The 22019-nt window shown below is 40.4% G+C and overlaps 1 protein-coding gene across 1 annotated transcript in view; it reads right to left on the bottom strand.

The window, feature by feature from the left end:
• Window positions 1–17465: 17465 nt before the first annotated feature.
• The window catches only part of plppr3a (phospholipid phosphatase related 3a), a 36730-nt gene continuing 32176 nt past the window's right edge, over window positions 17466–22019 (bottom strand). Inside the window, exons 9-10 of the mRNA XM_017706303.2 lie at window positions 20901–21278; window positions 17466–18808 (exon numbers count right to left, since the gene is read on the bottom strand). Of these exons, the coding sequence (XP_017561792.2) occupies window positions 17891–18808; window positions 20901–21278 (1296 nt within the window). The 3' untranslated portion in view covers window positions 17466–17890. The remainder of the gene's footprint in view (window positions 18809–20900; window positions 21279–22019) is intronic.

Raw genomic sequence — 22019 nt, 5'->3', positions numbered from 1 at the left:
TGCTCCGTGTCTCGTGCTGCACCGCTGAGCATGAATGAAATAGAAGTCCATGTTTGACCTCTTTGATCTTCTATCGATCTAATAATCATGGTGGAACATGAAGACGCACTGCGGAGAACAAACTATCAGCGTTTCCCTCACCGCGGAGCTCTTTTCTTCCCCAGCAGCAGCAGCTTGCTATTTTTCACCAGGAGCATCTGTGTCTGCCTGACCCCCTGAGTGCTGCATCTGAAAACACAGACCGGGGTCCCAACAGCAGGTCCTGTAACACACATATGCGCTGCTCCTCCAGAGAAGGTGGGTCAGAAAGATCAGAGAACTTCAGAAGCCTCCTGACAGTAGTGCATTGCAGTAGTCTAGCCTAGAAGTAATAAAGGCATGCGTGTTTCTGTGTCACGCAGGGACAGGGCATTTCTTATCTTGGCAATGTTGCAAAGATGTATAAAAGCTGTCCTAGTGATGCTGCCTGTGTGTTGATCGAATGATAAATCTGAATCAATTATGATGGGAAGATTTTTTGCTGCTGAGGCAGGTGTAACTGGAAAGTCAGCGAGATTTAAAATTATATCTGGTCATTTATTTCTTGCCAATTTTGGACCCAGAAGGAGAACCTCTGTTTTGTTACTGTTTAATAGGAGGAAGTTACACAGTCCTCTATTTTCTTTAATCTGTATTTGTCATCAGGCTTGGCTGATATGTACAGTTGAGTATCGTCTGCATAACAATGAAAGTTTACACCATGGTTACTTATAACTGTGCCTAACAGTAACATGTATAGTGTAAATAGTAATGGTCCTAATATAGAGCCCTGCAGAATTCCAAATCTTACTTTTGAATAATTGGAAAATAAATTGTTTACACTGACAAACTGATAACGTTCTGTTAAGTAAGATTTGAACCATGATAGGGCCGTCCCTGTGATTCCAAGCATGTTTCCTAACCTTTCTAGGAGAATATTGTGGTCTATTGTATCAAAAGCTGCACTGAGGTCAAGTAGCACTAACAGGGATATGTAGCCTTGATCAGAGGCAAGAAGAAGATCATTGGTTATCTTAACTAGAGCTGTCTCAGTGCTGTGGTGTGGCCTGAATCCAGATTGGATTTTTTCATATATATATGGTTCTTATGTAGATATGAAGTTGTTGGGTCACAGCTTTTTCTAAGATCTTAGATATAAATGGTAAGTTAGAACTAGACCTGTAATTAGACATTTTAGACACATTAGACAAGATTTTGTTTCTTGATCTACAACACATTACATTACAATACAATACAATACAATACGATACACTACACTACAGTACACTACAATACAGTACTGTACACTACACTACACTACAATACAATACAATACAAGCAATGTTTATTTGCAGCGTGCTTTTCACAACAGGTGTTGTCACAAAGCAGTTTTACAGAAAAATCCGGGTCTGAGCCCCCATTAGCGTCACCAGTATCCTTGAGAGGAACCAAGACCTCCTCCTCTGGTCCACACTGGATAGTAAACAGTGTTAGTATAAAATATTATAGTACAAACAAAACAGGCAAAAACACGTGGGCAGTGGTTAATTAGATAGTTTTAGCTTGCACAGCAGCATCAGCATCAGGAGGGTCAGTTCAAGAGGGTGAGGTTTGCACAGCGTTATACAGCATGAAGCTCCATGGTGGTCCAGATGGCTGGTGAGCAGTGGCACCCAATCAAGGCAGAAGAAGCAACAGGATGGGCAGCTGTTCAACTTGGCAAAGACAGGAAAACAGACAGAGAAATACAATAAATACTAAACTCAGTGCTCATTTAAGTGCTGTATAAAGGGATGGTCTTCAGCATTTGAAGGTCGCGAGAGACTCTGTTGTTTGGACAGCCAGTGGGAGTTTGTTCCACCACTTGGACGTCAGGACAGAGAAATGCTTTGATGCTTGTTTTCCACGTGTCTTAAAGGATGACTGGTCAAGCTGAGCTGTACTGGAAGCTCGAAGGGCTCAAGGTACAGTTCAAGTTCTGACCATTAAAATCAAGTAGGTAGGGGCTGGTACATTTTTGGTTTTGTAGGCATCAGGATTTTAAATCTGATGCAGCTACAGGAAGCCAGTGAAGGGAGTGCAGCAGTGGAGTGAACTTAGGAAGATTGAAGACGAGCCGTGCTGCTGCATTCTGGATGAGGTATAGAGGCTTGATGGCCTGCATAGGAAAACCAGCCAAGAGCAAGTTGCAGTAGTCGAGCCGTGAGATGACAAGAGATTGCACTAGCACCTGGGTGGCCTCTCGACTGAGGAAGGGTGGAATGTTGTAGAGGAGAAACCTGCATGACTGAGTCAGGTTCGCCATGTGAGTCGAGAACGATAACTGGCCATCCAGAATCACACCAAGAGTTCTTGTCTCTACAGAAGGAACAATCAGAGAGTTCTCAAATGAGATGGCAAGATCATGATGAGGACCTGTAGTTGCAGGGATGAGTAGCAGCTCAGTCTTGCTAGGATTGAGCTTCAGGTGGTGAGCTGCCATCCATGAAGAGATATCCACCTATAGGTCGGTGGAACAGGCAGCTTTCCAGGACTATAAAACCTGAAGAAGAAGCTAACATACAAATCATCACTATCCAAAGAAAAACAAGTATCTCCAAAGTAGTAACTTTACAGGAGAGGGCAAAAACGTTCTTTATTTCAATGCAAGTCAATGATAGGAGATTTTATTCTAAGCTGTTTTGGAGCATTTCTATTGGTTTCTATTCATCATAAAATTTTCACACAATGTAAGGGACAGCTGAGCTCAAATGATGCAGAAGAGTAAAAACTGCAAAAAAAGTGGAGACGTTTTTCATTGGACAGTGGTGAAATGTCAAATCACGAGCAGCATTGGAAACTACACAGAGAAACAGACTGTAGGAAATAACAGGCTACTCCAGTACTGACCAGAGACAGGAATTATGTCCAAATTTCTGTAAACACCACGATGCACTGACCAAAAAATACCTGAATGTCTGTTTGTAAGCCCAGGCTGCATATTAATGTGTACAAGCTGGACACTAACATAGAAAACCCCATTAACATTGTGCTACAAAAGCTACCTGTGATGAGAAGGGTCTAGCTGCAGTACCGCGCTCACAGATATCAATCTAAAGAACCATTTCACCAAGAGCTATTTAAGCATGGGATGGTTGTCTGTGGAACTTGTTCTAAATAGAACCATATACTTTATTAAAGCACCTTTGAAGAACCTTTAAGCATCCTTCTTAAGAGTATATACATTCAAAACACCAGTGAAATAGGCCAAAACTGATAGAGCATGATACCAAACATCCATTTCCCGACTTCAGTGCTGTCTGTATCGGTCACAGAAACCACTTGATTGGACATGGCAGGTTAACGAGTTCCTCCTCGTACTAAACTATCGCCACACTTACACTTCATAGCAGCATCACTGCGTACTGTCCACACTTTGGTGCTTAAGGAACAAAAATGTCAGGGCAGGAAAGCATGACTGCAATTCTGAAATGAACCACTAGAGGTGTACTTGTAAGGAGCTGATAGTGTGGCTCAGAAAGTGAGGGTCTTAATGAGTGGTACTGAGGGTCTTATTTAATTATGTGTTTCACTATTTATTCATGTTTATTTAGTGCAGGTTATTTCTGAAAATAGACTGCACTAAATCAAGTGATAGTTTCAAACTGATTAAACTCTCACCCTCTAACTCTCACTCCCACTCTCTCTGTGTCTCTCACTCTCACTCTCTCTAACTCTCACTCCCACTCTCTCTGTGTCTCTCACTCTCACTCTCTCTAACTCTCACTCCCACTCTCTCTGTGTCTTTCACTCTCTCTAACTCTCACTCCCACTCTCTCTGTGTCACTCACTCTCTCAGTGTCTTTCACTCTCTCTCTCTCTCTCTCTAACTCTCACTCCCACTCTCTCTGTGTCTCTCACTCTCTCTAACTCTCACTCCCACTCTCTCTGTGTCTTTCACTCTCTCTCTCTCTCTCTCTCTCTCCAACACTCACTCCCACTCTCTCTCTCTCTCTCTCTCTCTCTCTCTCTCTCTCTCTCTCTCTCTCTAACTCTCACTCCCACTCTCTCTGTGTCTGTCACTCTCACTCTCTCTCTCTATCACTCTCTCTGTGTCTTTCACTCTCTCTCTCTCTCCAACTCTCACTCCCACTCTCTCTGTGTCTCTCACTCTCTCTCTCTCTCTGACTCTCACTCCCACTCTCTCTGTGTCTTTCACTCTCTCTCTCTCTCTCTCTCTCTCTCTCTCTCACTAACTCCCACTCTCTCTGTGTCTCTCACTCTCTCTCTCTCTCTAACTCACTCCCACTCTCTCTGTGTCTCTCACTCTCTCTCTAACTCTCACTCCCACTCTCTCTGTGTCTCTCACTCTCTCTCTAACTCTCACTCCCACTCTCTGTGTCTCTCACTCTCTCTCTTTCTCTCTCTCTCTAACTCTCACTCCCACTCTCTCTGTGTCTCACTCTCTCTCTCACTCTCACTCTCTCTGTCTCTCTCTCTCTCTCTCTCTCTCTCTCTCTCTCTCTAACTCTCACTCTTTCTGTGTGTGTGTCTGTCTCTCTCTCTCTCTCTCTCTCTCTCTAACTCTCACTTCCACTTTCTCTGTCTCTCACTCTCTCTCACTCCCTCTGTCTCTCTCTCTCTCTCTCTAACTCTCACTCCCACTCTCTGTGTCTCTCTCTCTCTCTAACTCTCACTCCCACTCTCTCTGTGTCTCTCTCTCTCTCTCTCTCTCTCTCTCTAACTCTCACTCCCACTCTCTCTGTGTCTCTCTCTCTCTCTCTCTCTCTCTCTAACTCTCACTCCCACTCTCTCTGTCTCTCTCTCTCTCTAACTCTCACTCCCACTCTCTCTGTGTCTCTCACTCTCTCTAACTCTCACTCCCACTCTCTCTGTGTCTCTCTCTCTCTCTAACTCTCACTCCCACTCTCGCTGTCTCTCACTCTCACACTCTCTCTCTCTCTCTCTCTAACTCTCACTCCCACTCTCTCTCTCTCTCTAACTCTCACTCCCACTCTCTCTGTGTGTCTCTCTCTCTCTAACTCTCTCTCTCTCTCTAACTCTCACTCCCACTCTCTCTGTCTCTCACTCTCACTCTCTCTAACTCTAACTCCCACTCTGTCTCTCTCTCTCTCTCTCTCTCTCTCTCTCTCTCTCTCTCTCTCTCTCTCTCTCTCTCTCTCTAACTCGCACTCCCACTCTCTCTGTCTCTCACTCTCACACTCTCTCTCTCTCTAACTCTCACTCCCACTCTCTCTCTCTCACTCTCTCTCTCTCTAACTCCCACTCTCTCTGTCTCTCACTCTCTCTCTCTCTCTCTCTCTCTCTCTCACTCTCTCTCTCTCTCACTCCCACTCGCTCTGTCTCTCACTCTCACTCTCTCTCTCTCTCTCTCTCTAACTCTCACTCCCACTCTCTCTGTCTCTCTCTCTCTCTCTCTCTCTCTCTAACTCTCACTCCCACTCTCTCTCTCTAACTCTCACTCCCACTCTCTCTGTGTCTCTCTCTCTCTAACTCTCACTCCCACTCTCTCTGTGTCTGTCTCTCTCACTCCCACTCTCTCTGTCTCTCACTCTCTCTAACTCTCACTCCCACTCTCTCTGTGTCTGTCTCTCTCACTCCCACTCTCTCTGTCTCTCACTCTCTCTCTCTCTCTCTCTCTAACTCTCTCTCTGCTGGTCTGTTTTGCATCTCACACTGATTACTGTAAAAGCACACAAACCTGTGTGATAAAAGGCTGTCTGTGCTAAACCCCAGCTAGAGGGAAAGGCAGCTACTCATACAGTTAATGAGGCTGAATACGGTCTAATGTAGCTGCTGATTTGTTAATGTTAGCTATGTGATGCTTTTCCATCAATGTGCTGGTCACGATATGTTTTGAGTAAGTAACACATCTAGTCACTAACATTACCGACTGCAGAGCCTGTAGCGTGAACCGAGCCGCTGCTGCAGCTGGACTAAAACGTGCTGATACAGCTAGTAGCGCTACAAGCAGCCCAAACAAAATATGAAATGCAGGCTTTGCGCTTTACAGCCTTAATGTGTTAATCACGCTCATAGAGTCTCATCAAGCTACATGTTTACCATAGCAATGTTGTATGTTAGCCTATAGCATGTGTGCTGCAGACCTGAACATCTCAAGAAGTCACAGGATCCCTGGACGGCGTAGCGGCTCATACAGGGATAAACTGAGCGGGCAGTTCAGTCCAGGGCCGAACCACAGCTGAGGTCAGCTGAGAACCAGTCAATTAGGTAGATCCATTGCTTTTTCCCCCCACAGTGAATCTCAGAACACGACTGGCTCCGATTACTGGAGCTATGGCGGATAGGAATGTTTGCTAAGCAGTGATTCGAGGACCTCTAAGGTAAGATCTTGTCTCGGGCCTCCTATAGTGAGTCCTGCGTGATGCAGAACTAAGGAGGAGGGACATTATCTCTCCAACGTGCTCTAACACAGTGTTTCACTGTAACATGTTAAACAGAAAGATGCTGAAATCTCTCTGTCTGGGAAATAAAGCCAAAGGCCACTCATTGTATCCCTGTGTTGTGACGTCAGCACTCAATCCTTTCAAATGCAGCAGATGGATCTCAGGCTGGATGATGCTGGAGCATCATCAGGCTTTAATAAAGCCTTTCCAGGGGTCTGGATTTCAGGGGTCTTAACAAACCCTGTGTTTATTTATTAATGTATTTACATCATTGAAAAGTCACAGTGAAGATAAAACCTGATGTGGCGGCAAAAGAAAGCAAGACGTGCCAAAATGTTGAGCAGTAATGGGTGGGTGCTGGTTTCTGTGTGGGTCTGAAAGAGGCGTGCTAAGCATGCAGTGTGTCTCAGAGTGATGGAGATGTGAGATAAGAGGCTGCTCGTCTCCGCTGCTCAGCCGTGAGCTGTAATGAGACACTGTGCTGGTTTAAATGCTTCATGAGGGGCTGCATTTTTATTTGTACTGATGTTGAAACAGCACTAGTGATGCGTTTCCTGTGTTCCTGTATTTCTCGTTCTGCCTGTCACAATCATACACACATTAAAACACACACACACTGGTTTTTGATACCTTGTTGGGACTCGGGGTCATACCTTACAACTATATACTAACATTATATATATATATATATATATATATATATATATATATATATATATATATAAATAATACGTGTGTATACTATACTATGCATACATACTAAAGTAACTATGAAACACACACACACACACACACACACACACACACACACACACACACACACACACTTTCTAAGCCGCTTCTCCCTCAGGGTTGCAGGGGGATGCTGAAGCATGTCCCAGTGGTCAATTGGCGGTAGGCAGGATACACCCTGGACAACTATGTAATACATAGAGTGTATATTGTTATCACATACTCAGTGTTTGTTATACATAAGTAAACAAGTGCTTACATACTAACATGCACACACACACACACACACACACACACACACACACATTATACATATATATATATAAATGTTAGTACATACATGAAATAATATTCTGCGTATGTATTTTGTAAGTACTTCTGCTAAATGCCTAAATGTGTATGTAAGTAAATGTACCTACATCTAATAATAATATCTTCTATGTATTATTATTATTACATATAAGTAAATATATATACAAACACATTTCTATACACATATATACATATATAAGTACTTACATAATAATGTTCCAAAATGCCTAAATGTATATGTAAATAAAACCTAAATGTAATAATAATGTCTTCTCTGAAATTCCCCCCCTTTTTGTCCTGATAGTGTATAAAAACGAGCACACACTCACATCGTTAGAGTGGTGCTGATTAGTGTGGTTCAGTAATTGTGTCAGTGTGTTAGTGAGCGCTAGGCCTGCAGGACATGCCCAGAAAAGCTGAAGCAGGAAGACCCCCCCCCCCCACCCCCATCCTTCACGCATCTGCAAGCAGATCCACATCAGCTCACTCAGGCTGGAGCTGCAGTGAGGAAACATCTCACTGAGGACGGAGTGCAGTGAGCTCCTCCATCTGCCACGGCACGCAATGACTCTGTGAGCTGCCCGCTGTCCTTCCCAACAGCTCAGAGCCCATCGCTCACACTTACCTCCTACTGAGTAATGTGTTCTTAATGGTTTATAGTAGTTACTGAATAATTCACAACAGTTTTTGAATAATATAAAGTAGCGGTTGGTGAATGCTTTAAAGAAGTTATTGAATAACTTATAGCAGATATAATTCAATAATTTATTGAACAATAATAGTTGTTATTAAATCATGTAAAAAAGTTGATGAATATTTATAATAGATATTGAATAATTTGTTATTAACTAATTTATTGAATAATAATAGTTGTTATTAAATCAATTAAATACATTAATGAATATTTAAAGTAATTAATAAATAATTTATAGCAAATATTGAATCATTTATAGTAGATATTGAATCATTTGTTAGTGAATAATTTATTGAATAATAATAGTTATTAAATCATATAATTTAATGAATATTTAAAGTAGTTATTGAATAATTTATAGCAGAATTAGAATAATTTACAGCAGATATTGAATAGTTTGTTACTGCATAATTAATGGAATAATAATTTATTATTAAATTATTTAAATAAATTAGTAGTTATTGAATAATTTATATCAGATATTGAATAATTTATAGTAGATATTGAATAACTTGTTATTGAGTAATGTATTGAATAATAATAGTTATTAAATCTTTAAGTAAGTTAATGAATATTTATAGTATACATTGAATAATTTATGGCAGATATTGAATAATTTATAGTAGATATTGAATAATTTGTTATTGAATAATTTATTGAATAATAACAGTTGTTATCAAATCATCTAAATAAGATAATGAATATAGTAGTTATTGAATATTGTAAAGTTGCTATTGGATAATTTACAGTAGTTATTTAATGATTTAATGAGAAATCTTAATGAGCCCATGGCCTATATTATTAATGCATGTGTAAAAGTAATAATTAATATAATTAATTTTTAGACTATTATTTCCCAACCTGTTCTTAATCTCTTACAATTAGACAGGATGTATATGTAAATGAGCTCTGTTGTTATTGGCTGTTGTTAAAGGCAGCCTGGGCTGAAATCCTCCTTATAACTTCAGTTGCTGTAAGCTGAGCAGGTGGATGTATGTAAACATGTATATGCATGTAAACGTGTTGTGTTCTGTGACATTACAAACACAACGACTCCAGAAAGGGGCAGTTTAGTCTGTTTACAGACTGCATTAAACTCTTCTTTTAAAAACCAGGAGATTTCCACAGTATGGGCCTTTTAATCTTAGTAAGTAAACAGTAAGGCTGCAGTGTAAGGGGCTAAGGTCAGTACAGTGGTCAGAGAAGCCTGTTTTATCTTGGTTGTGTCTGAGTGCTGGAGCTGGAGGAGGCTTCCTCTCAGTGTGACCCACTAAAGAGACGCTGCAGCGTTGAGTCACCGCACGGCTCTGCCCTCAGGCTCCGCATGTCTCTTCAGCCTCCAACCACTATACCATCTGATTACCGACTTCCACTCACATATGGCGCAGCATTCTCTCTTTAAAGGAGCAGTTCAGTGAAAAATCTCATTTACACTCCCCCTCCACCACTGAACTGCTCCTGTGAAGACTTTCAGTACGTCATACTTAGTAGACATACTGTAGAACCATCGCAGATTACTTTGTAAGGCCAAAATAACAATTTCACATTATTTTTAAACAAATCTGGACAAAAGTATTGATTAATATACATTGTTTATTATTAAAAATGCTGATGTTTTGAGTTACGTTTTCTGTATGTCTAGGACAGTTTGCTAAGGCCTTAAGGCCTTTTCACAAAAAAACATGGACGTTGAAAATGTAAACATTAATTAGAGGGGAAGTTCATAAAAGAACTTTAAGTTGGCTTGACAAAGCAGTCGCCATGGAATCCTAGGTGGTTGCTAAGTTGCTGCTGTATTTTCCCAGGTGGTTGCTAAGATGTTGATAAGCTATCGCTATGGTATCCCAGCTGGTTACTAAGGTGTTGCTAGGCTGTCACTATGTTATACCAGGTGGTTGCTAGGGTATTGTTAAGCCACTACTATGGTATCCCAGATGATTAATAAGGTGTTGCTAGTCTGCCCCCAATTAGTTGCTAGGGTGTTGCTAGGCCTTTGCTATGGTGTCCCAGGTGGTTGCTAAGATGTTACTAGGATACTGCTATGGAATCCCAGGTGGTTACTAAGTTGTTACTAGGCCATTGCTGTGGAATCCCAGATGGTTGCTAAGGTGTTGTTAGGCCACCACTATGGTATCCCAGGTGGTTGCTACGATATTCTTAGGCCACCGCTATGGTATCTCAGGAGGTTGCTAAGGTGCTTCTAGGCTGTCGCTATGTTACACCAGCTGGTTACTAAGGAGTAGCAAGGCTGTCACTATGTTATACCAGGATGTTGCTAGGGTATTGTCAGGCCACTTCTATGGTATCCCAGGTGGTTACAACAGTGTTGATAGGCTGTCGCTATGTTATACCAGGTGATTGCTAGGGTATTGTTAAGCCACCGCTATGGTATCCCAGGTGGTTGCTAAGGTGTTCTAATCATTCCAGGTTTTCTTGTAATTTTATTGCATAATTTCTGCTCATTTGCTGAGTTTATCATACGCACCATAGACCATAAAATATAAAATGCGGCATAACTTTGAATCACATTTTATGTTTTATTGTTATGTGTTAAATTCAGTAAATAAACAGTAACTGTGTATTAAAGTGTGCAGAACTTTGTGCCTGTAGAGGATGTGTTAATTTATTTGCAATTAGAAAATCAACTACTGAACTTTATATTATGTAAATTTGGGGAAAAAAGGACAAATTCTACTTTTCTTCCATTAATAGCTATCAATAAATGAATAAACAAAGCCCTAAACAAATCTGAACTAAGTTCCCTGAATATGAGCTACAGATGAATAATGCCCAGTTTTGAAAACAGGAACAAACGCACACTGTAAACTAAACTAGAGGGAAAGTTTCTGAACAAAGCTCAGTTATGCTTTTCAGGATGTCATAGCTGTTGATGTTGCTTTTGATCATTTGATTACATTTATATAGTAATGATTTATTTAGGGTAGTAGGAAGTTACATTTTAGTTTGAGTTGTTTAAAATGAAAGAGGTTATTTAAACATTGAAAATGCTACAAATGTTATGATGCTGCTTGTGACAATGGTATTTTAGGAGGTTGCTAGGGTGTTGCTAAAGTATCTGAAGTTATTGTTAGGATGTCCGTAGGTGGATACTATTTTGTTTGATAGAGTGGTTCATATGGTGTGGCTATGGTATTCCAGGTGGATGCTAAGGCATTGCTAGGTGATTGCAATCATATCCCAGGTGGTTGCTAACCTGAGGCTAGGCAATTGCAATCATATCCCAGGTGGTTGCTATGGTGTTGTTAGGTCGTTGCTATGCTATCCCAGGTGGATGCTAAGATGTTCCTGTTTAATAAATTTAATTTATTTGATGATCAAATATACAACACCACACAGCAGCGATCATACACACATGCTACGCCATTGCTATGCTATTACAGGTGCTTGCTAAGGTGTTGCTATGGTTTCCCAGGTGGTTGCTAATCTGAAAGGCCACTATTATCGCTGGTATTATTGTGTAATGACAGTGTTAGTACTGTGTATAAGTGTAAATGGGTGTACCTGTGTATATAATGGGTAATCGCGATTTAACGAATGTCTTTCAATCCATAATAAATGTTTTTTTTTCTTAAATCTGAAATAAATTAACGAACATGTTTTTGAAATAATTAAAAAACTATAGAACCAAAGGAAAGTTAGTATCATAATTTTATTTTGTTACCAAAAGCTCAACAACACTCAGCGATACGAAAGAAGCTTTTCCTGCTGATATATTAAGAGTCCGTTCACAGTTTAGCACACATAAATAAACGCACATGCAACACACGCACAGACAAGCAACAGTACTCACTGGTTAAGTATAAAAAGAGTCACATTCGGAACCCGACGGCCCGTTAGAGAGTCACTGAAAAAACGGTGCCTGCTTCTCAGCACCTCTGTAGAGAAGTCTCTGTGAATAAACAACAGATCTCCACGCATGAATGAAAGTCTATGGCACAACAACAGACAGAAAAGTTAGAAACATGTTAGCAAAGGAGTTTAATCAGGTATCAAAGCCACAGTTCAGCAATAAAATGAATTTACACCATCCCCACCCTCTCCTTACCCCAAAATGCAGTTGATCAGCCAAGTTTTTAAAGAGGAATTCAGCAAATTTTCAAAATGTCCAGATAATTCAATGTTTGTGATGTGAAAAGAGAGTTTCAGAGTGGGTTTGGTGTGAAATGGTTCAGACGTTATTACAGTGGTGGTGATAGGAACCAGGCGTCATGACTACAACACAGATATAGACATTTTATTTACCATCCAGAACTACCAGAGAACCTACACGAGTCTTCTGAATTTATATGGAATGTTGATGATGGAAAATAGTGGAAAATCTGGAATAGTCCGTTTTCTTTGGGGACTATTTTGCCGCACAGCGTCCTGCATGTCTCCCTCCACCATGAATGGAGTTTAAGTTCTGTAAACTATCATAAAACAGTGTCTCAGTCCTCAGGCAGTGAATTCAGAACCATTTCATGTAGGAACTTTCTGTGAGGAGCTTTTAGAGGGGGACGTCTGGTTCCTATCACCACCACTGTGAGCAGTTTTGACTCTAAGTTCTAGAACAGAGGGTTTCACACCAAACTGGTCTGAACGACTCTGTTTACATCTTAACCAGTTAATTATGCAGGAATTTTGAAAAATTTGTGGATTTTCTCTTTGAGTACTCTCTAATAGACGTCTATGACAGTATCTATAAACATGGACTAAAGCGGGAATTCATGTGTGCAAGATGGGAGATTTCCATGACGATATTTGGCGAGGTATAAAGTTAATAGTACACAGAAACTAGTTAAATAAAAGTTTGTTTTGTGTCAAAATCTGCATCAAAAAATATGGAATCAAAAATATATTTAAGGAAACGTCAAATAGTATCTATGTTTAGTATAGTATTATAGTTATAGTTTTAAATACTATATCAGGCAAATAAAATTTAAAAAGAAGCAGTTTTACACAAAACTTCAGGCTCTGCTCAAATATATTCATGCTATTCAATTCTTTTAAATGGGGAGTCAAATATTAAAACACCTCAGTTGTTCTGAAGATGCTGTTTGTGGCTTTAAAGAAATCTCCATAATTGAAATGGAGTAAAAAGCTCAGTTGGCTCAGGGCCGTGTTAACCACAGCAGCAAGCAGTAGCTTTCTTTCACTTCTTTAAGCTTTTATTTTCTGGCAGGAATCAGACATTGTAATTCGGATCATTCAGATTTTGAACGGCCTGCATGTAAAAGGCGTCTGACATAAAAAGTTTGTGTCCACTGGGCTGGAATGGTCATGGCAGTGTTTGTTTTTGTGTGCTTCTGTGAACACTTTTTTGAAGACAGGAAATTTTTTCTTTGAAAACAGGACAAACTATGTGAGAAAAATCGTGGATATTGGTTGATCGTCTACATTCAGAGTGGGGGTGGTGGGTGGTTGTAAACTTAATTTTCTGTGAACTTTGCCTTTAAAATATATCGCTAACACTTCACTGTGGGTCAGTGTTCATTAGGCTACATGACACCTACCTGAGCTCATCATGACAACTGACTTTGACCCACATAAACATTTATAAATGCTTATTCCAACAGTGTCGTCTGTGATAGACATCTGCAAAAAATCAGATCTTAGTGAGTGTAAACGTCTTATATGTAGTCAACATATCTAATATTTCTCATTCTGAAATGTTTGTAAGACTATATAGGTTATTTAACTTAACTTATTTAACTGTTTTTAAGCAGTTTTATCTTATAAAAGTGCCTGATTTTATTGGCAGATCATGTTCCTTGTTTTAATCATTATTTATTGAAATGAGCAAAATTATTTTCATTATTTCTCCACACAAGTAAACTAACCTGCCAATGAAATCAGACACTTTCACCAGATAAAATCACTTAAAACTAGTAAAAATGTACAGAAACAGGTGAAATAACCTTATAATATTCTTACAGCAGCCTCATAATGAGGGATATTAGATTTATTCACTACATTTGAGACGTTTTCACTTGTAAAGATAGAATTTTTTTTCGTAGTGAAGGCTGCTTTGGTCAAGTTTGAGGAGACATCAGTTTTTCCTGATATTAAGTTGCATCATGTTTGGGTGAAATACAGCACGTTTGTAGCTTAGCGTACATTGCAGGAGCATAATCCTACTTAAATCTTATTAATGTTAACTAAATTCATCTGAGGGCTACAGAAAATGCTTACATTTGTTCAATCAGCCTGACGTCCGAGTTCTATCATCTATAATGTCACTAGAAAGTATCATGACACCACCTCATGCCAGAAAACAGAAAAAAGTTCACCTGAATGAGATATTATGTCAACTTGACCTCAAAGTTTGCAAATGCAACCTTTATGACAAATGAGGTCTGTTGGAATCTGGAGCTTTTAAGTGTTTATGTATGGCTATGACAGGCTTATGCAGGTGCCATGCAACCTTCTGAACACTGCCCAGCAGTGAAGTTACCAAAATATCAAAGTGGCTCCTTGGTGTGGATCAGCAAGTGCCTCTGCGCTGTCAATCTTCAGAACGAAAGTGAGCAGAACCTCCTGATATCTGTGTTTATTAGTTTGGTTTATGTTCCACACGAGCGTGAATTCATGACAAGCTCCTTCTCGCTGGTCAGATTTGAAGCTTTCGTCCCAGATTGTGCTCAGTCTTTGCTGTTCCCTGGGCGTCTGTGCTCGCATGCTGGATTTGCTGCGCTCTGATCCACTCCAGATGCTCCGTATGAGGCAGCCAAGAGCCGCCTTCGTTTCCCTCAGCTTTACTGACAAACACGACTGTACTCACACTGAACCCACCTGTTACAGCAGTGACCACCAACCCTGATAAGAACCCTGTCCTGCACAGTTTAGTGTTGTCCTGCTGTGAAACACCTGATACATCTAATTAGTTAATTGACATCTGCAGGCTCTTTCACACTTACAGATTTCAGATGAAATCCAATTAAACCCAATGATAAACTAGTAGAACACAACTCATTTAAATGTAGGTATTATGATATAAACTGAGTCCATTCTACAGTTTCTCTGTAGACTGAATGGATAGCCGACTCTAAATGTAGGTATTGTGGTATAAACTGAGTCTGTTCTACAATTTCTTGTTAGGCTGAATGAATAACTGACTCTAAATGTAGGTATTGTGATATAACCTGAGTCTGTTCTACAAGTTTCTCATTAGGCTGAATGAATAACTGACTCTAAATGTAGGTATTGTGATATAAACTGAGTCTGTTCTACAGTTTCTCATTAGGCTGAATGAATAACCGGCTCTAAATGTAGGTATTGTGATATAAACTGAGTCTGTTCTACAGTTTCTCATTAGACTGAATGAATAACCAACTCTAAATGTAGGTATTGTGATATAAACCGAGTCTGTTCTACAGTTTCTCATTAGACTGAATGAATAACCGACTCTAAATGTAGGGATTGTGATATAAACTGAGTCTGTTCTACAGTTTCTCATTAGACTGAATGAATAACCGACTCTAAATGTAGGTACAGTGGGTTGCAAAAGTATTCAGCCCCCTTGAACTTTTCAACCTTTTGCCACATTTCAGGCTTCAAACATAAAGATATGAAATTGTAATTTTTTGTGAAGAATCAACAACAAGTGGGACACAATTGTGAAGTGGAACGAAATTTATTGGATATTTTAAACTTTTTTTAGAAATAAAAAACTGAAAAGTGGGGCGTGCAATATTATTCGGCCCCTTTACTTTCAGTGCAGCAAACTCACTCCAGAAGTTCAGTGAGGATCTCTGAATGATCCAATGTTGACCTAAATGACTGATGATGATAAATAGAATCCACCTGTGTGTAATCAAGTCTCCGTATAAATGCACCTGCTCTGTGATAGTCTCAGAGTTCTGTTTAAAGCGCAGAGAGCATCATGAAGACCAAGGAACACACCAGGCAGGTCCGAGATACTGTTGTGGAGAGGTTTAAAGCCGGATTTGGATAGAAAAAGATTTCCCAAGCTTTAAACATCTCAAGGAGCACTGTGCAAGCGATCATATTGAAATGGAAGGAGCATCAGACCACTGCAAATCTACCAAGACCCGGCCGTCCCTCTAAACTTTCAGCTCAAACAAGGAGAAGACTGATCATAGATGCAGCCAAGAGGCCCATGATCACTCTGGATGAACTGCAGAGATCTACAGCTGAGGTGGGAGACTTTGTCCATAGTACAACAATCAGTCGTACACTGCACAAATCTGGGCTTTATGGAAGAGTGGCAAGAAAAAGCCATTTCTCAAAGATATCCATAAAAAGTCTCATTTAATGTTTGCCACAAGCCACCTGGGAGACACACCAAACATGTGGAAGAAGGTGCTCTGGTCAGATGAAACCAAAATCGAACTTATGTTTGGCGTAAAAGCAATACAGCTCATCACCCTGAACACACCATCCCCACTGTCAAACATGGTGGTGGCAGCATCATGGTTTGGGCCTGCTTTTCTTCAGCAGGGACAGGGAAGATGGTTAATATTGATGGGAAGATGGATGGAGCCAAATACAGGACCATTCTGGAAGAAAACCTGTTGGAGTCTGCAAAAGACCTGAGACTGGGACGGAGATTTATCTTCCAACAAGACAATGATCCAAAACATAAAGCAACATCTACAATGGAATGGTTCACAAATAAACGTATCCAGGTGTTAGAATGGCCAAGTCAAAGTCCAGACCTGAATCCAATCGAGAATCTGTGGAAAGAGCTGAAAACTGCTGTTCACAAACGCTCTCCATCCAACTTCACTGAGCTCGAGCTGTTTTGCAAGGAAGAATGGGCAAAAATTTCAGTCTCTCGATGTGCAAGACTGACAGAGACCTACCCCAAGCCACTTGCAGCTGTAATCACAGCAAAAGGTGGCGCTACAAAGTATTAAAGCAAGGGGGCTGAATAATATTGCACGCCCCACTTTTCAGTTTTTTATTTCTAAAAAAAGTTTAAAATATCCAACAAATTTCGTTCCACTTCACGATTGTGTCCCACTTGTTGTTGACTCTTCACAAAAAATGTCAATTTCATATCTTTATGTTTGAAGCCTGAAATGTGGCAAAAGGTTGAAAAGTTCAAGGGGGCTGAATACTTTTGCAACCCACTGTATTATGATATAAACTGAGTCTGTTCTACAGTTTCTCATTAGGCTGAATGAATAACTGACTCTAAATGTAGGTATTGTGATATAAACTGAGTCTGTTCTACAGTTTCTCATTAGACTGAATGAATAACCGACTCTAAATGTAGGCATTGTGATATAAACCGAGTCTGTTCTACAGTTTCTCATTAGACTGAATGAATAACCGACTCTAAATGTAGGTATTGTGATATAAACCGAGTCTGTTCTACAGTTTCTTATTAGACTGAATGAATAAGCGACTCTAAATGTAGGTATTGTGATATAAACTGAGTCTGTTCTACAGTTTCTCAGTAAGTCAAATGAATAAGGTATAGGTACTGTGATATAAACTTTATATATACTGTATGGGTTGCATCAGGTGTGTAAAGACTGGCACTTAAACCTTGCAGCCAGGTAGATCTCCAGAAACAGGGCTGATGACCACTGCACTATAGAAAAGAAGAGTTTTGTCTCCAGTTCTGCTCTACAAACTTCCATCTGATGCACCCCAGATGGTCAAGAGAGCAATCTTCCTTCTCCCTCCTCCCATACTCACAACACTGTATTTCCAACTAATAGAGATAAAAAAAAAGATTTTTGTCCACCATTCCACTCTATAGGCCTCCGTCCTTAAACCGCCGGTCAGTCTGTAAGTTCTTGAAGAAATGGTCTGGTTCTGGATTGGGCTGCCCTGGCTCCCAATCCTTGGCTGAAATTGAGGATTTGCGGTGGCTGTGGCTGTCCAGCAACAGGTCCGGATGCGGTGGGGGTGGAAGCAGACCCTGGTTGGACTCGTCCAATTTGATCGGTCTATACTCCTGCCTGGGCAATGTACGGCTGGTCTCATGGATCTCTGTGCTCCCGTTGGTGCTGCTCCTCCAGTCCCACGTGTTTCCACCTGTGGAAGACAGTCGTACCACCGGGTGATGAGGGGCGTGAGCATCTACCGTAATGATGCTGGAGCCGTCCCGATAGTACGGTGACTCGGATCCCGTGCTGGACGTACCACAGGATGAGGCTGTTTCAGAAGACTTCGATATGTTGACTGCAGTGACCTGGCTGGCCTGCTGCTTGGCCATGGCGACAACCTGGACAATCCTTGGTTGGTTAGGAAGCCTCGGCGGCTCTGGAGTGGCTGCAGGCACCGGTAATCCTTTCTCCGACATGGACAACCACTTAGCCCTGGTGGTGGTGCTCTTTGGAGACACTGGTGGAGGTCTGGAAGCTTCCTCTGGGATGTGAACCAGCTGTGGAGCACCGGGCCTCTGTGGCATTGTCACTTTGGTGGCTCCTGGTGGTGCTGCTGTTGCCCCCCTACTGGCTTGCATGGCTGGATACAGAGAAGAAGATGCCGCGCCCATGTCTGGCTCTTCTTTGAAATCAGCTTCAGTTTCTTCCTCTGCTTCATCCACAGTGCCACCCTGCTGGTCGTCATCCCTCAGGCTAAGACTCCGCATCTCCACAGACTTCTGCTTCCACTCTGACACCAGTTGCTTGGAGCGCTGTGGATCCACAGGAGCATGGAAGTAAGCCTGGATGATAAAATGATAAAAATAGTTAATCTACATAATCTTTTCCACTTATAATAATTTTAAAACTTTAAGTATTTTGTAATAAAATGATTGTCCCATGCAGTATTAGCAGCAAAAGCTTAAACTCTGAACAGTTGCTACATCGCTACACTACATTGTGTCTTGTATTTGCTATGGGGGGACTGAAGAAGTCTAACCATTCCCTTGCAACAGCTGCTGGAGAGTTAGCCAGCTAGCTATTTGTGTATATACTCTGTTCTGTATTAAATAAAACCATGTATATCTAATGTGTATCTACACTTACCGGCCACTTTATTAGGTACACCTTGCTAGTACAAGGTTGGACCCTCTTTTGCCTTCAGAATTGAATTTAATTTAATTAATTTAATTTAATTAATTTAATTTAATTTAATTCTTTGTGTCATACTTTCAACAAGGTGTTGGAAACGTTCCTCAGAGATTCTGGTTGGTTATTTGAGTTACTGTTGCCTTTCTATCATCTGGAACCAGTCTGCCCATTCTCCTCTGACCTCTCACATCAACAAGGCATTTTCGTCCACACAACTGACCGCTCACTGGATATTTCCTCTTTTTCTGACCGTTCTCTGTAAACCCTAGAGATGGTTGTGCGTGAAAATCCCAGTAGATCAGCAGTTTCTGAAATACTCAGACCAGCCCGTCTGGCACCAACAACCACGACTTTGAGCTACGTTCAAAGTCCCTTAAATCCCCTTTCTTCCCCATTCTGATGCTCGGTCTGCACTTCAGCAAGTTGTCTTGACCACCTCTACATGCCTAAATGCATTGAGTTTTGGCCGTGTGATTGGCTGACTAGCTATTTGTGTTAACAAGCAACTGAACAACTGTACCTAATAAAGTAGCCAGTGAGTGTATTTTTGTATGCTAGACCAAGATGAGCCTCTTGTTTTCTTCAGGGTTTGTAAATACTATTCAGATTGAGAATTAGGAGATGCTAAGTGTAGTTGCTGTTGTAAGAAAACCTTTTAATGTCATTTTTTCTTTTAACCGTGTAGACCATTTCCGTTACTGTACCATTTACCTACATGAAAATTTGTACATTCTTGTAATTACATTAATAGATGTTTGAAGCAGCTGTTATTTGAACAAAGCCACTGTTTTGGAGATATGAGGCCTCCCTAAACCAGGTACATATCAGCCAGGAGACCTCAAGAGAAGACCTAAACACCACTGAAACCCCCCAAAGATTCTTCTCTGAGTATTGCAGTAATGCTCTTATTACACTGTTAAGTTTTAGATCAAAACAAAAGGGTTAATAATCTTGAAACCCTTAGTGAAAAAATTGTCCAATCAGGATTGCTTTCTCAATGACATCTATGTAGACACAGCCAAGCGAGCTCTCCCATTGGTTAGGACCTCAGGAGCTGGACTGAAGTCCTTACCCATTAGATTAACTACTAACATAATAAACAAGTGACAGAGGAACCATCCAACCATGTTCTGATTTACAATGGGACCAAAAAACATTCTAGAAGTTCTAGATACGCAGCTGACTGTGAATACGACCTGAAGTCTAAGCAGTGTTTTGGTTAGTTGTTAGAAATGTTAAACAGTGGCAGCAGCTCTATGAGAGAACTCTTAACTGAAAGAGTCACTGTAAAACTGACACATGCATGTTCTGTCCAATGTGGAACAAGTATCTCCAGAGTAGTGATTGTTCAGCAGAAGGCAAAAATATTCTTAAATTTAATGCAGTAATTTTAGACTTTCATTCAACTTTAAATTTCCATGCATTGTAAAGAAAAGCTGCCATGTTCAAATGATTTAGAAAAATAAAATACAATGGAGATGCATGTTTTTCTTCGAGCAGCTACACTATATGAATGTCTATTACAAGCTTTAGATGTCTGTGTTTAATCTAGAACAGCTAAAAAATGATTCAAGTTCTCCAGCATTAACTTAGTGCTAACATACTACTAGAAACCCCATGAGGGTGCTAGCAGAAATGAGCTTTATTGCAATTACTGGAAAGGCGTGGTTTGATGATCCACCATTATTGATTCTAAATGTTATGTAAAAGCATTTCTACTATTGTCATATTGTCCAGCCCTACATGGAAAGTCATGTGACGCTGGGCTGGTTCCTCCGCGGCATTAGCGCTGGCTCTGGGTAGTGTGTTGCTGAAGGTCAGCATGGTTTCTTTGGCCATTGGGCTGCGGGGGGCCAGCAGCTCCACGTCTGCGCTCGCTCTCTTCAGACTGCCCATAGATGCCTTTTCCCGCCGCACCTTTCGGTTCAGACCCGCCACATGGGCCGGAGCCATGGCCAGCTCATCATTACTCTCGGACGTGTGGGCTTTCTGGTAGACGGAGTCGTGACCACGCTGGGTCAGAGCGCGCAAAGCATCCTTCTGCGGCGGGCGGACCTGCTGCTTCACTGGCCGAGGAGGAGAGTCATCAGATGCCTTGAAGTTTCCAACAGCGTACAGAGCCTAATATAATAGATAATACAACAGATAAGACTGGCAGGAAACTAGCAGCTTATAGCAGGACGAAGCATTCTTTTTAAAGGGAGTATTAAACTATATGCAAATAAAGAAACAAAATGGGGTGTGGCTAATAAAAATGACCAAATTCTTCATAGCTGATATCATTCATAGTACATACTGCATAATGTATAGTAAATACTGAATAATCCATAGTAGATACTGAACAATTCATAATAGATACTGAACAATTCATAATAGATCATGAATAATTCATAGTAGATACTGAATAATTCATAGTAGACACTGAATAATTCATAGTAGATACTGAAAAATCCATAGTAGATACTGAATAATGTAAATACTGAATAATTCATAGTAGATACTGAATAATTTATAGTAAATACTGAATAATTCCTAGTTGATACTTAGTAATTAATTGTAGATACAGAATAATTCATAGCAGATCCTGAAAATGTCATAGTAGTTTTTGAATAATTAAAAGTAGTTATTGAATAATTCAGAGTGAACACTGAACACTACGGCTTAAGATTGATCACTGCATAATCAGGAAATATAAAACAATTTCTGTTATTATACATTTTAACATCTTTTTAATATTAATATATTTTTTATCATTAGTATAGTTTTTGACATTGAAAATAAATCAATGAAAAAATTCACCATGTAAATGTTCACTCTCTGAACCACATAGTTAATAGAGAATTATGTGGTAAGATTGGAGCC

The sequence above is a fragment of the Pygocentrus nattereri genome, chromosome 17, assembly GCF_015220715.1.
Source record: "Pygocentrus nattereri isolate fPygNat1 chromosome 17, fPygNat1.pri, whole genome shotgun sequence".
Classification (NCBI taxonomy): domain Eukaryota; kingdom Metazoa; phylum Chordata; class Actinopteri; order Characiformes; family Serrasalmidae; genus Pygocentrus; species Pygocentrus nattereri.
The sequence above is the reverse complement of the archived record's forward strand: the minus strand, read 5'-3'. Positions and strand labels throughout refer to the sequence as shown.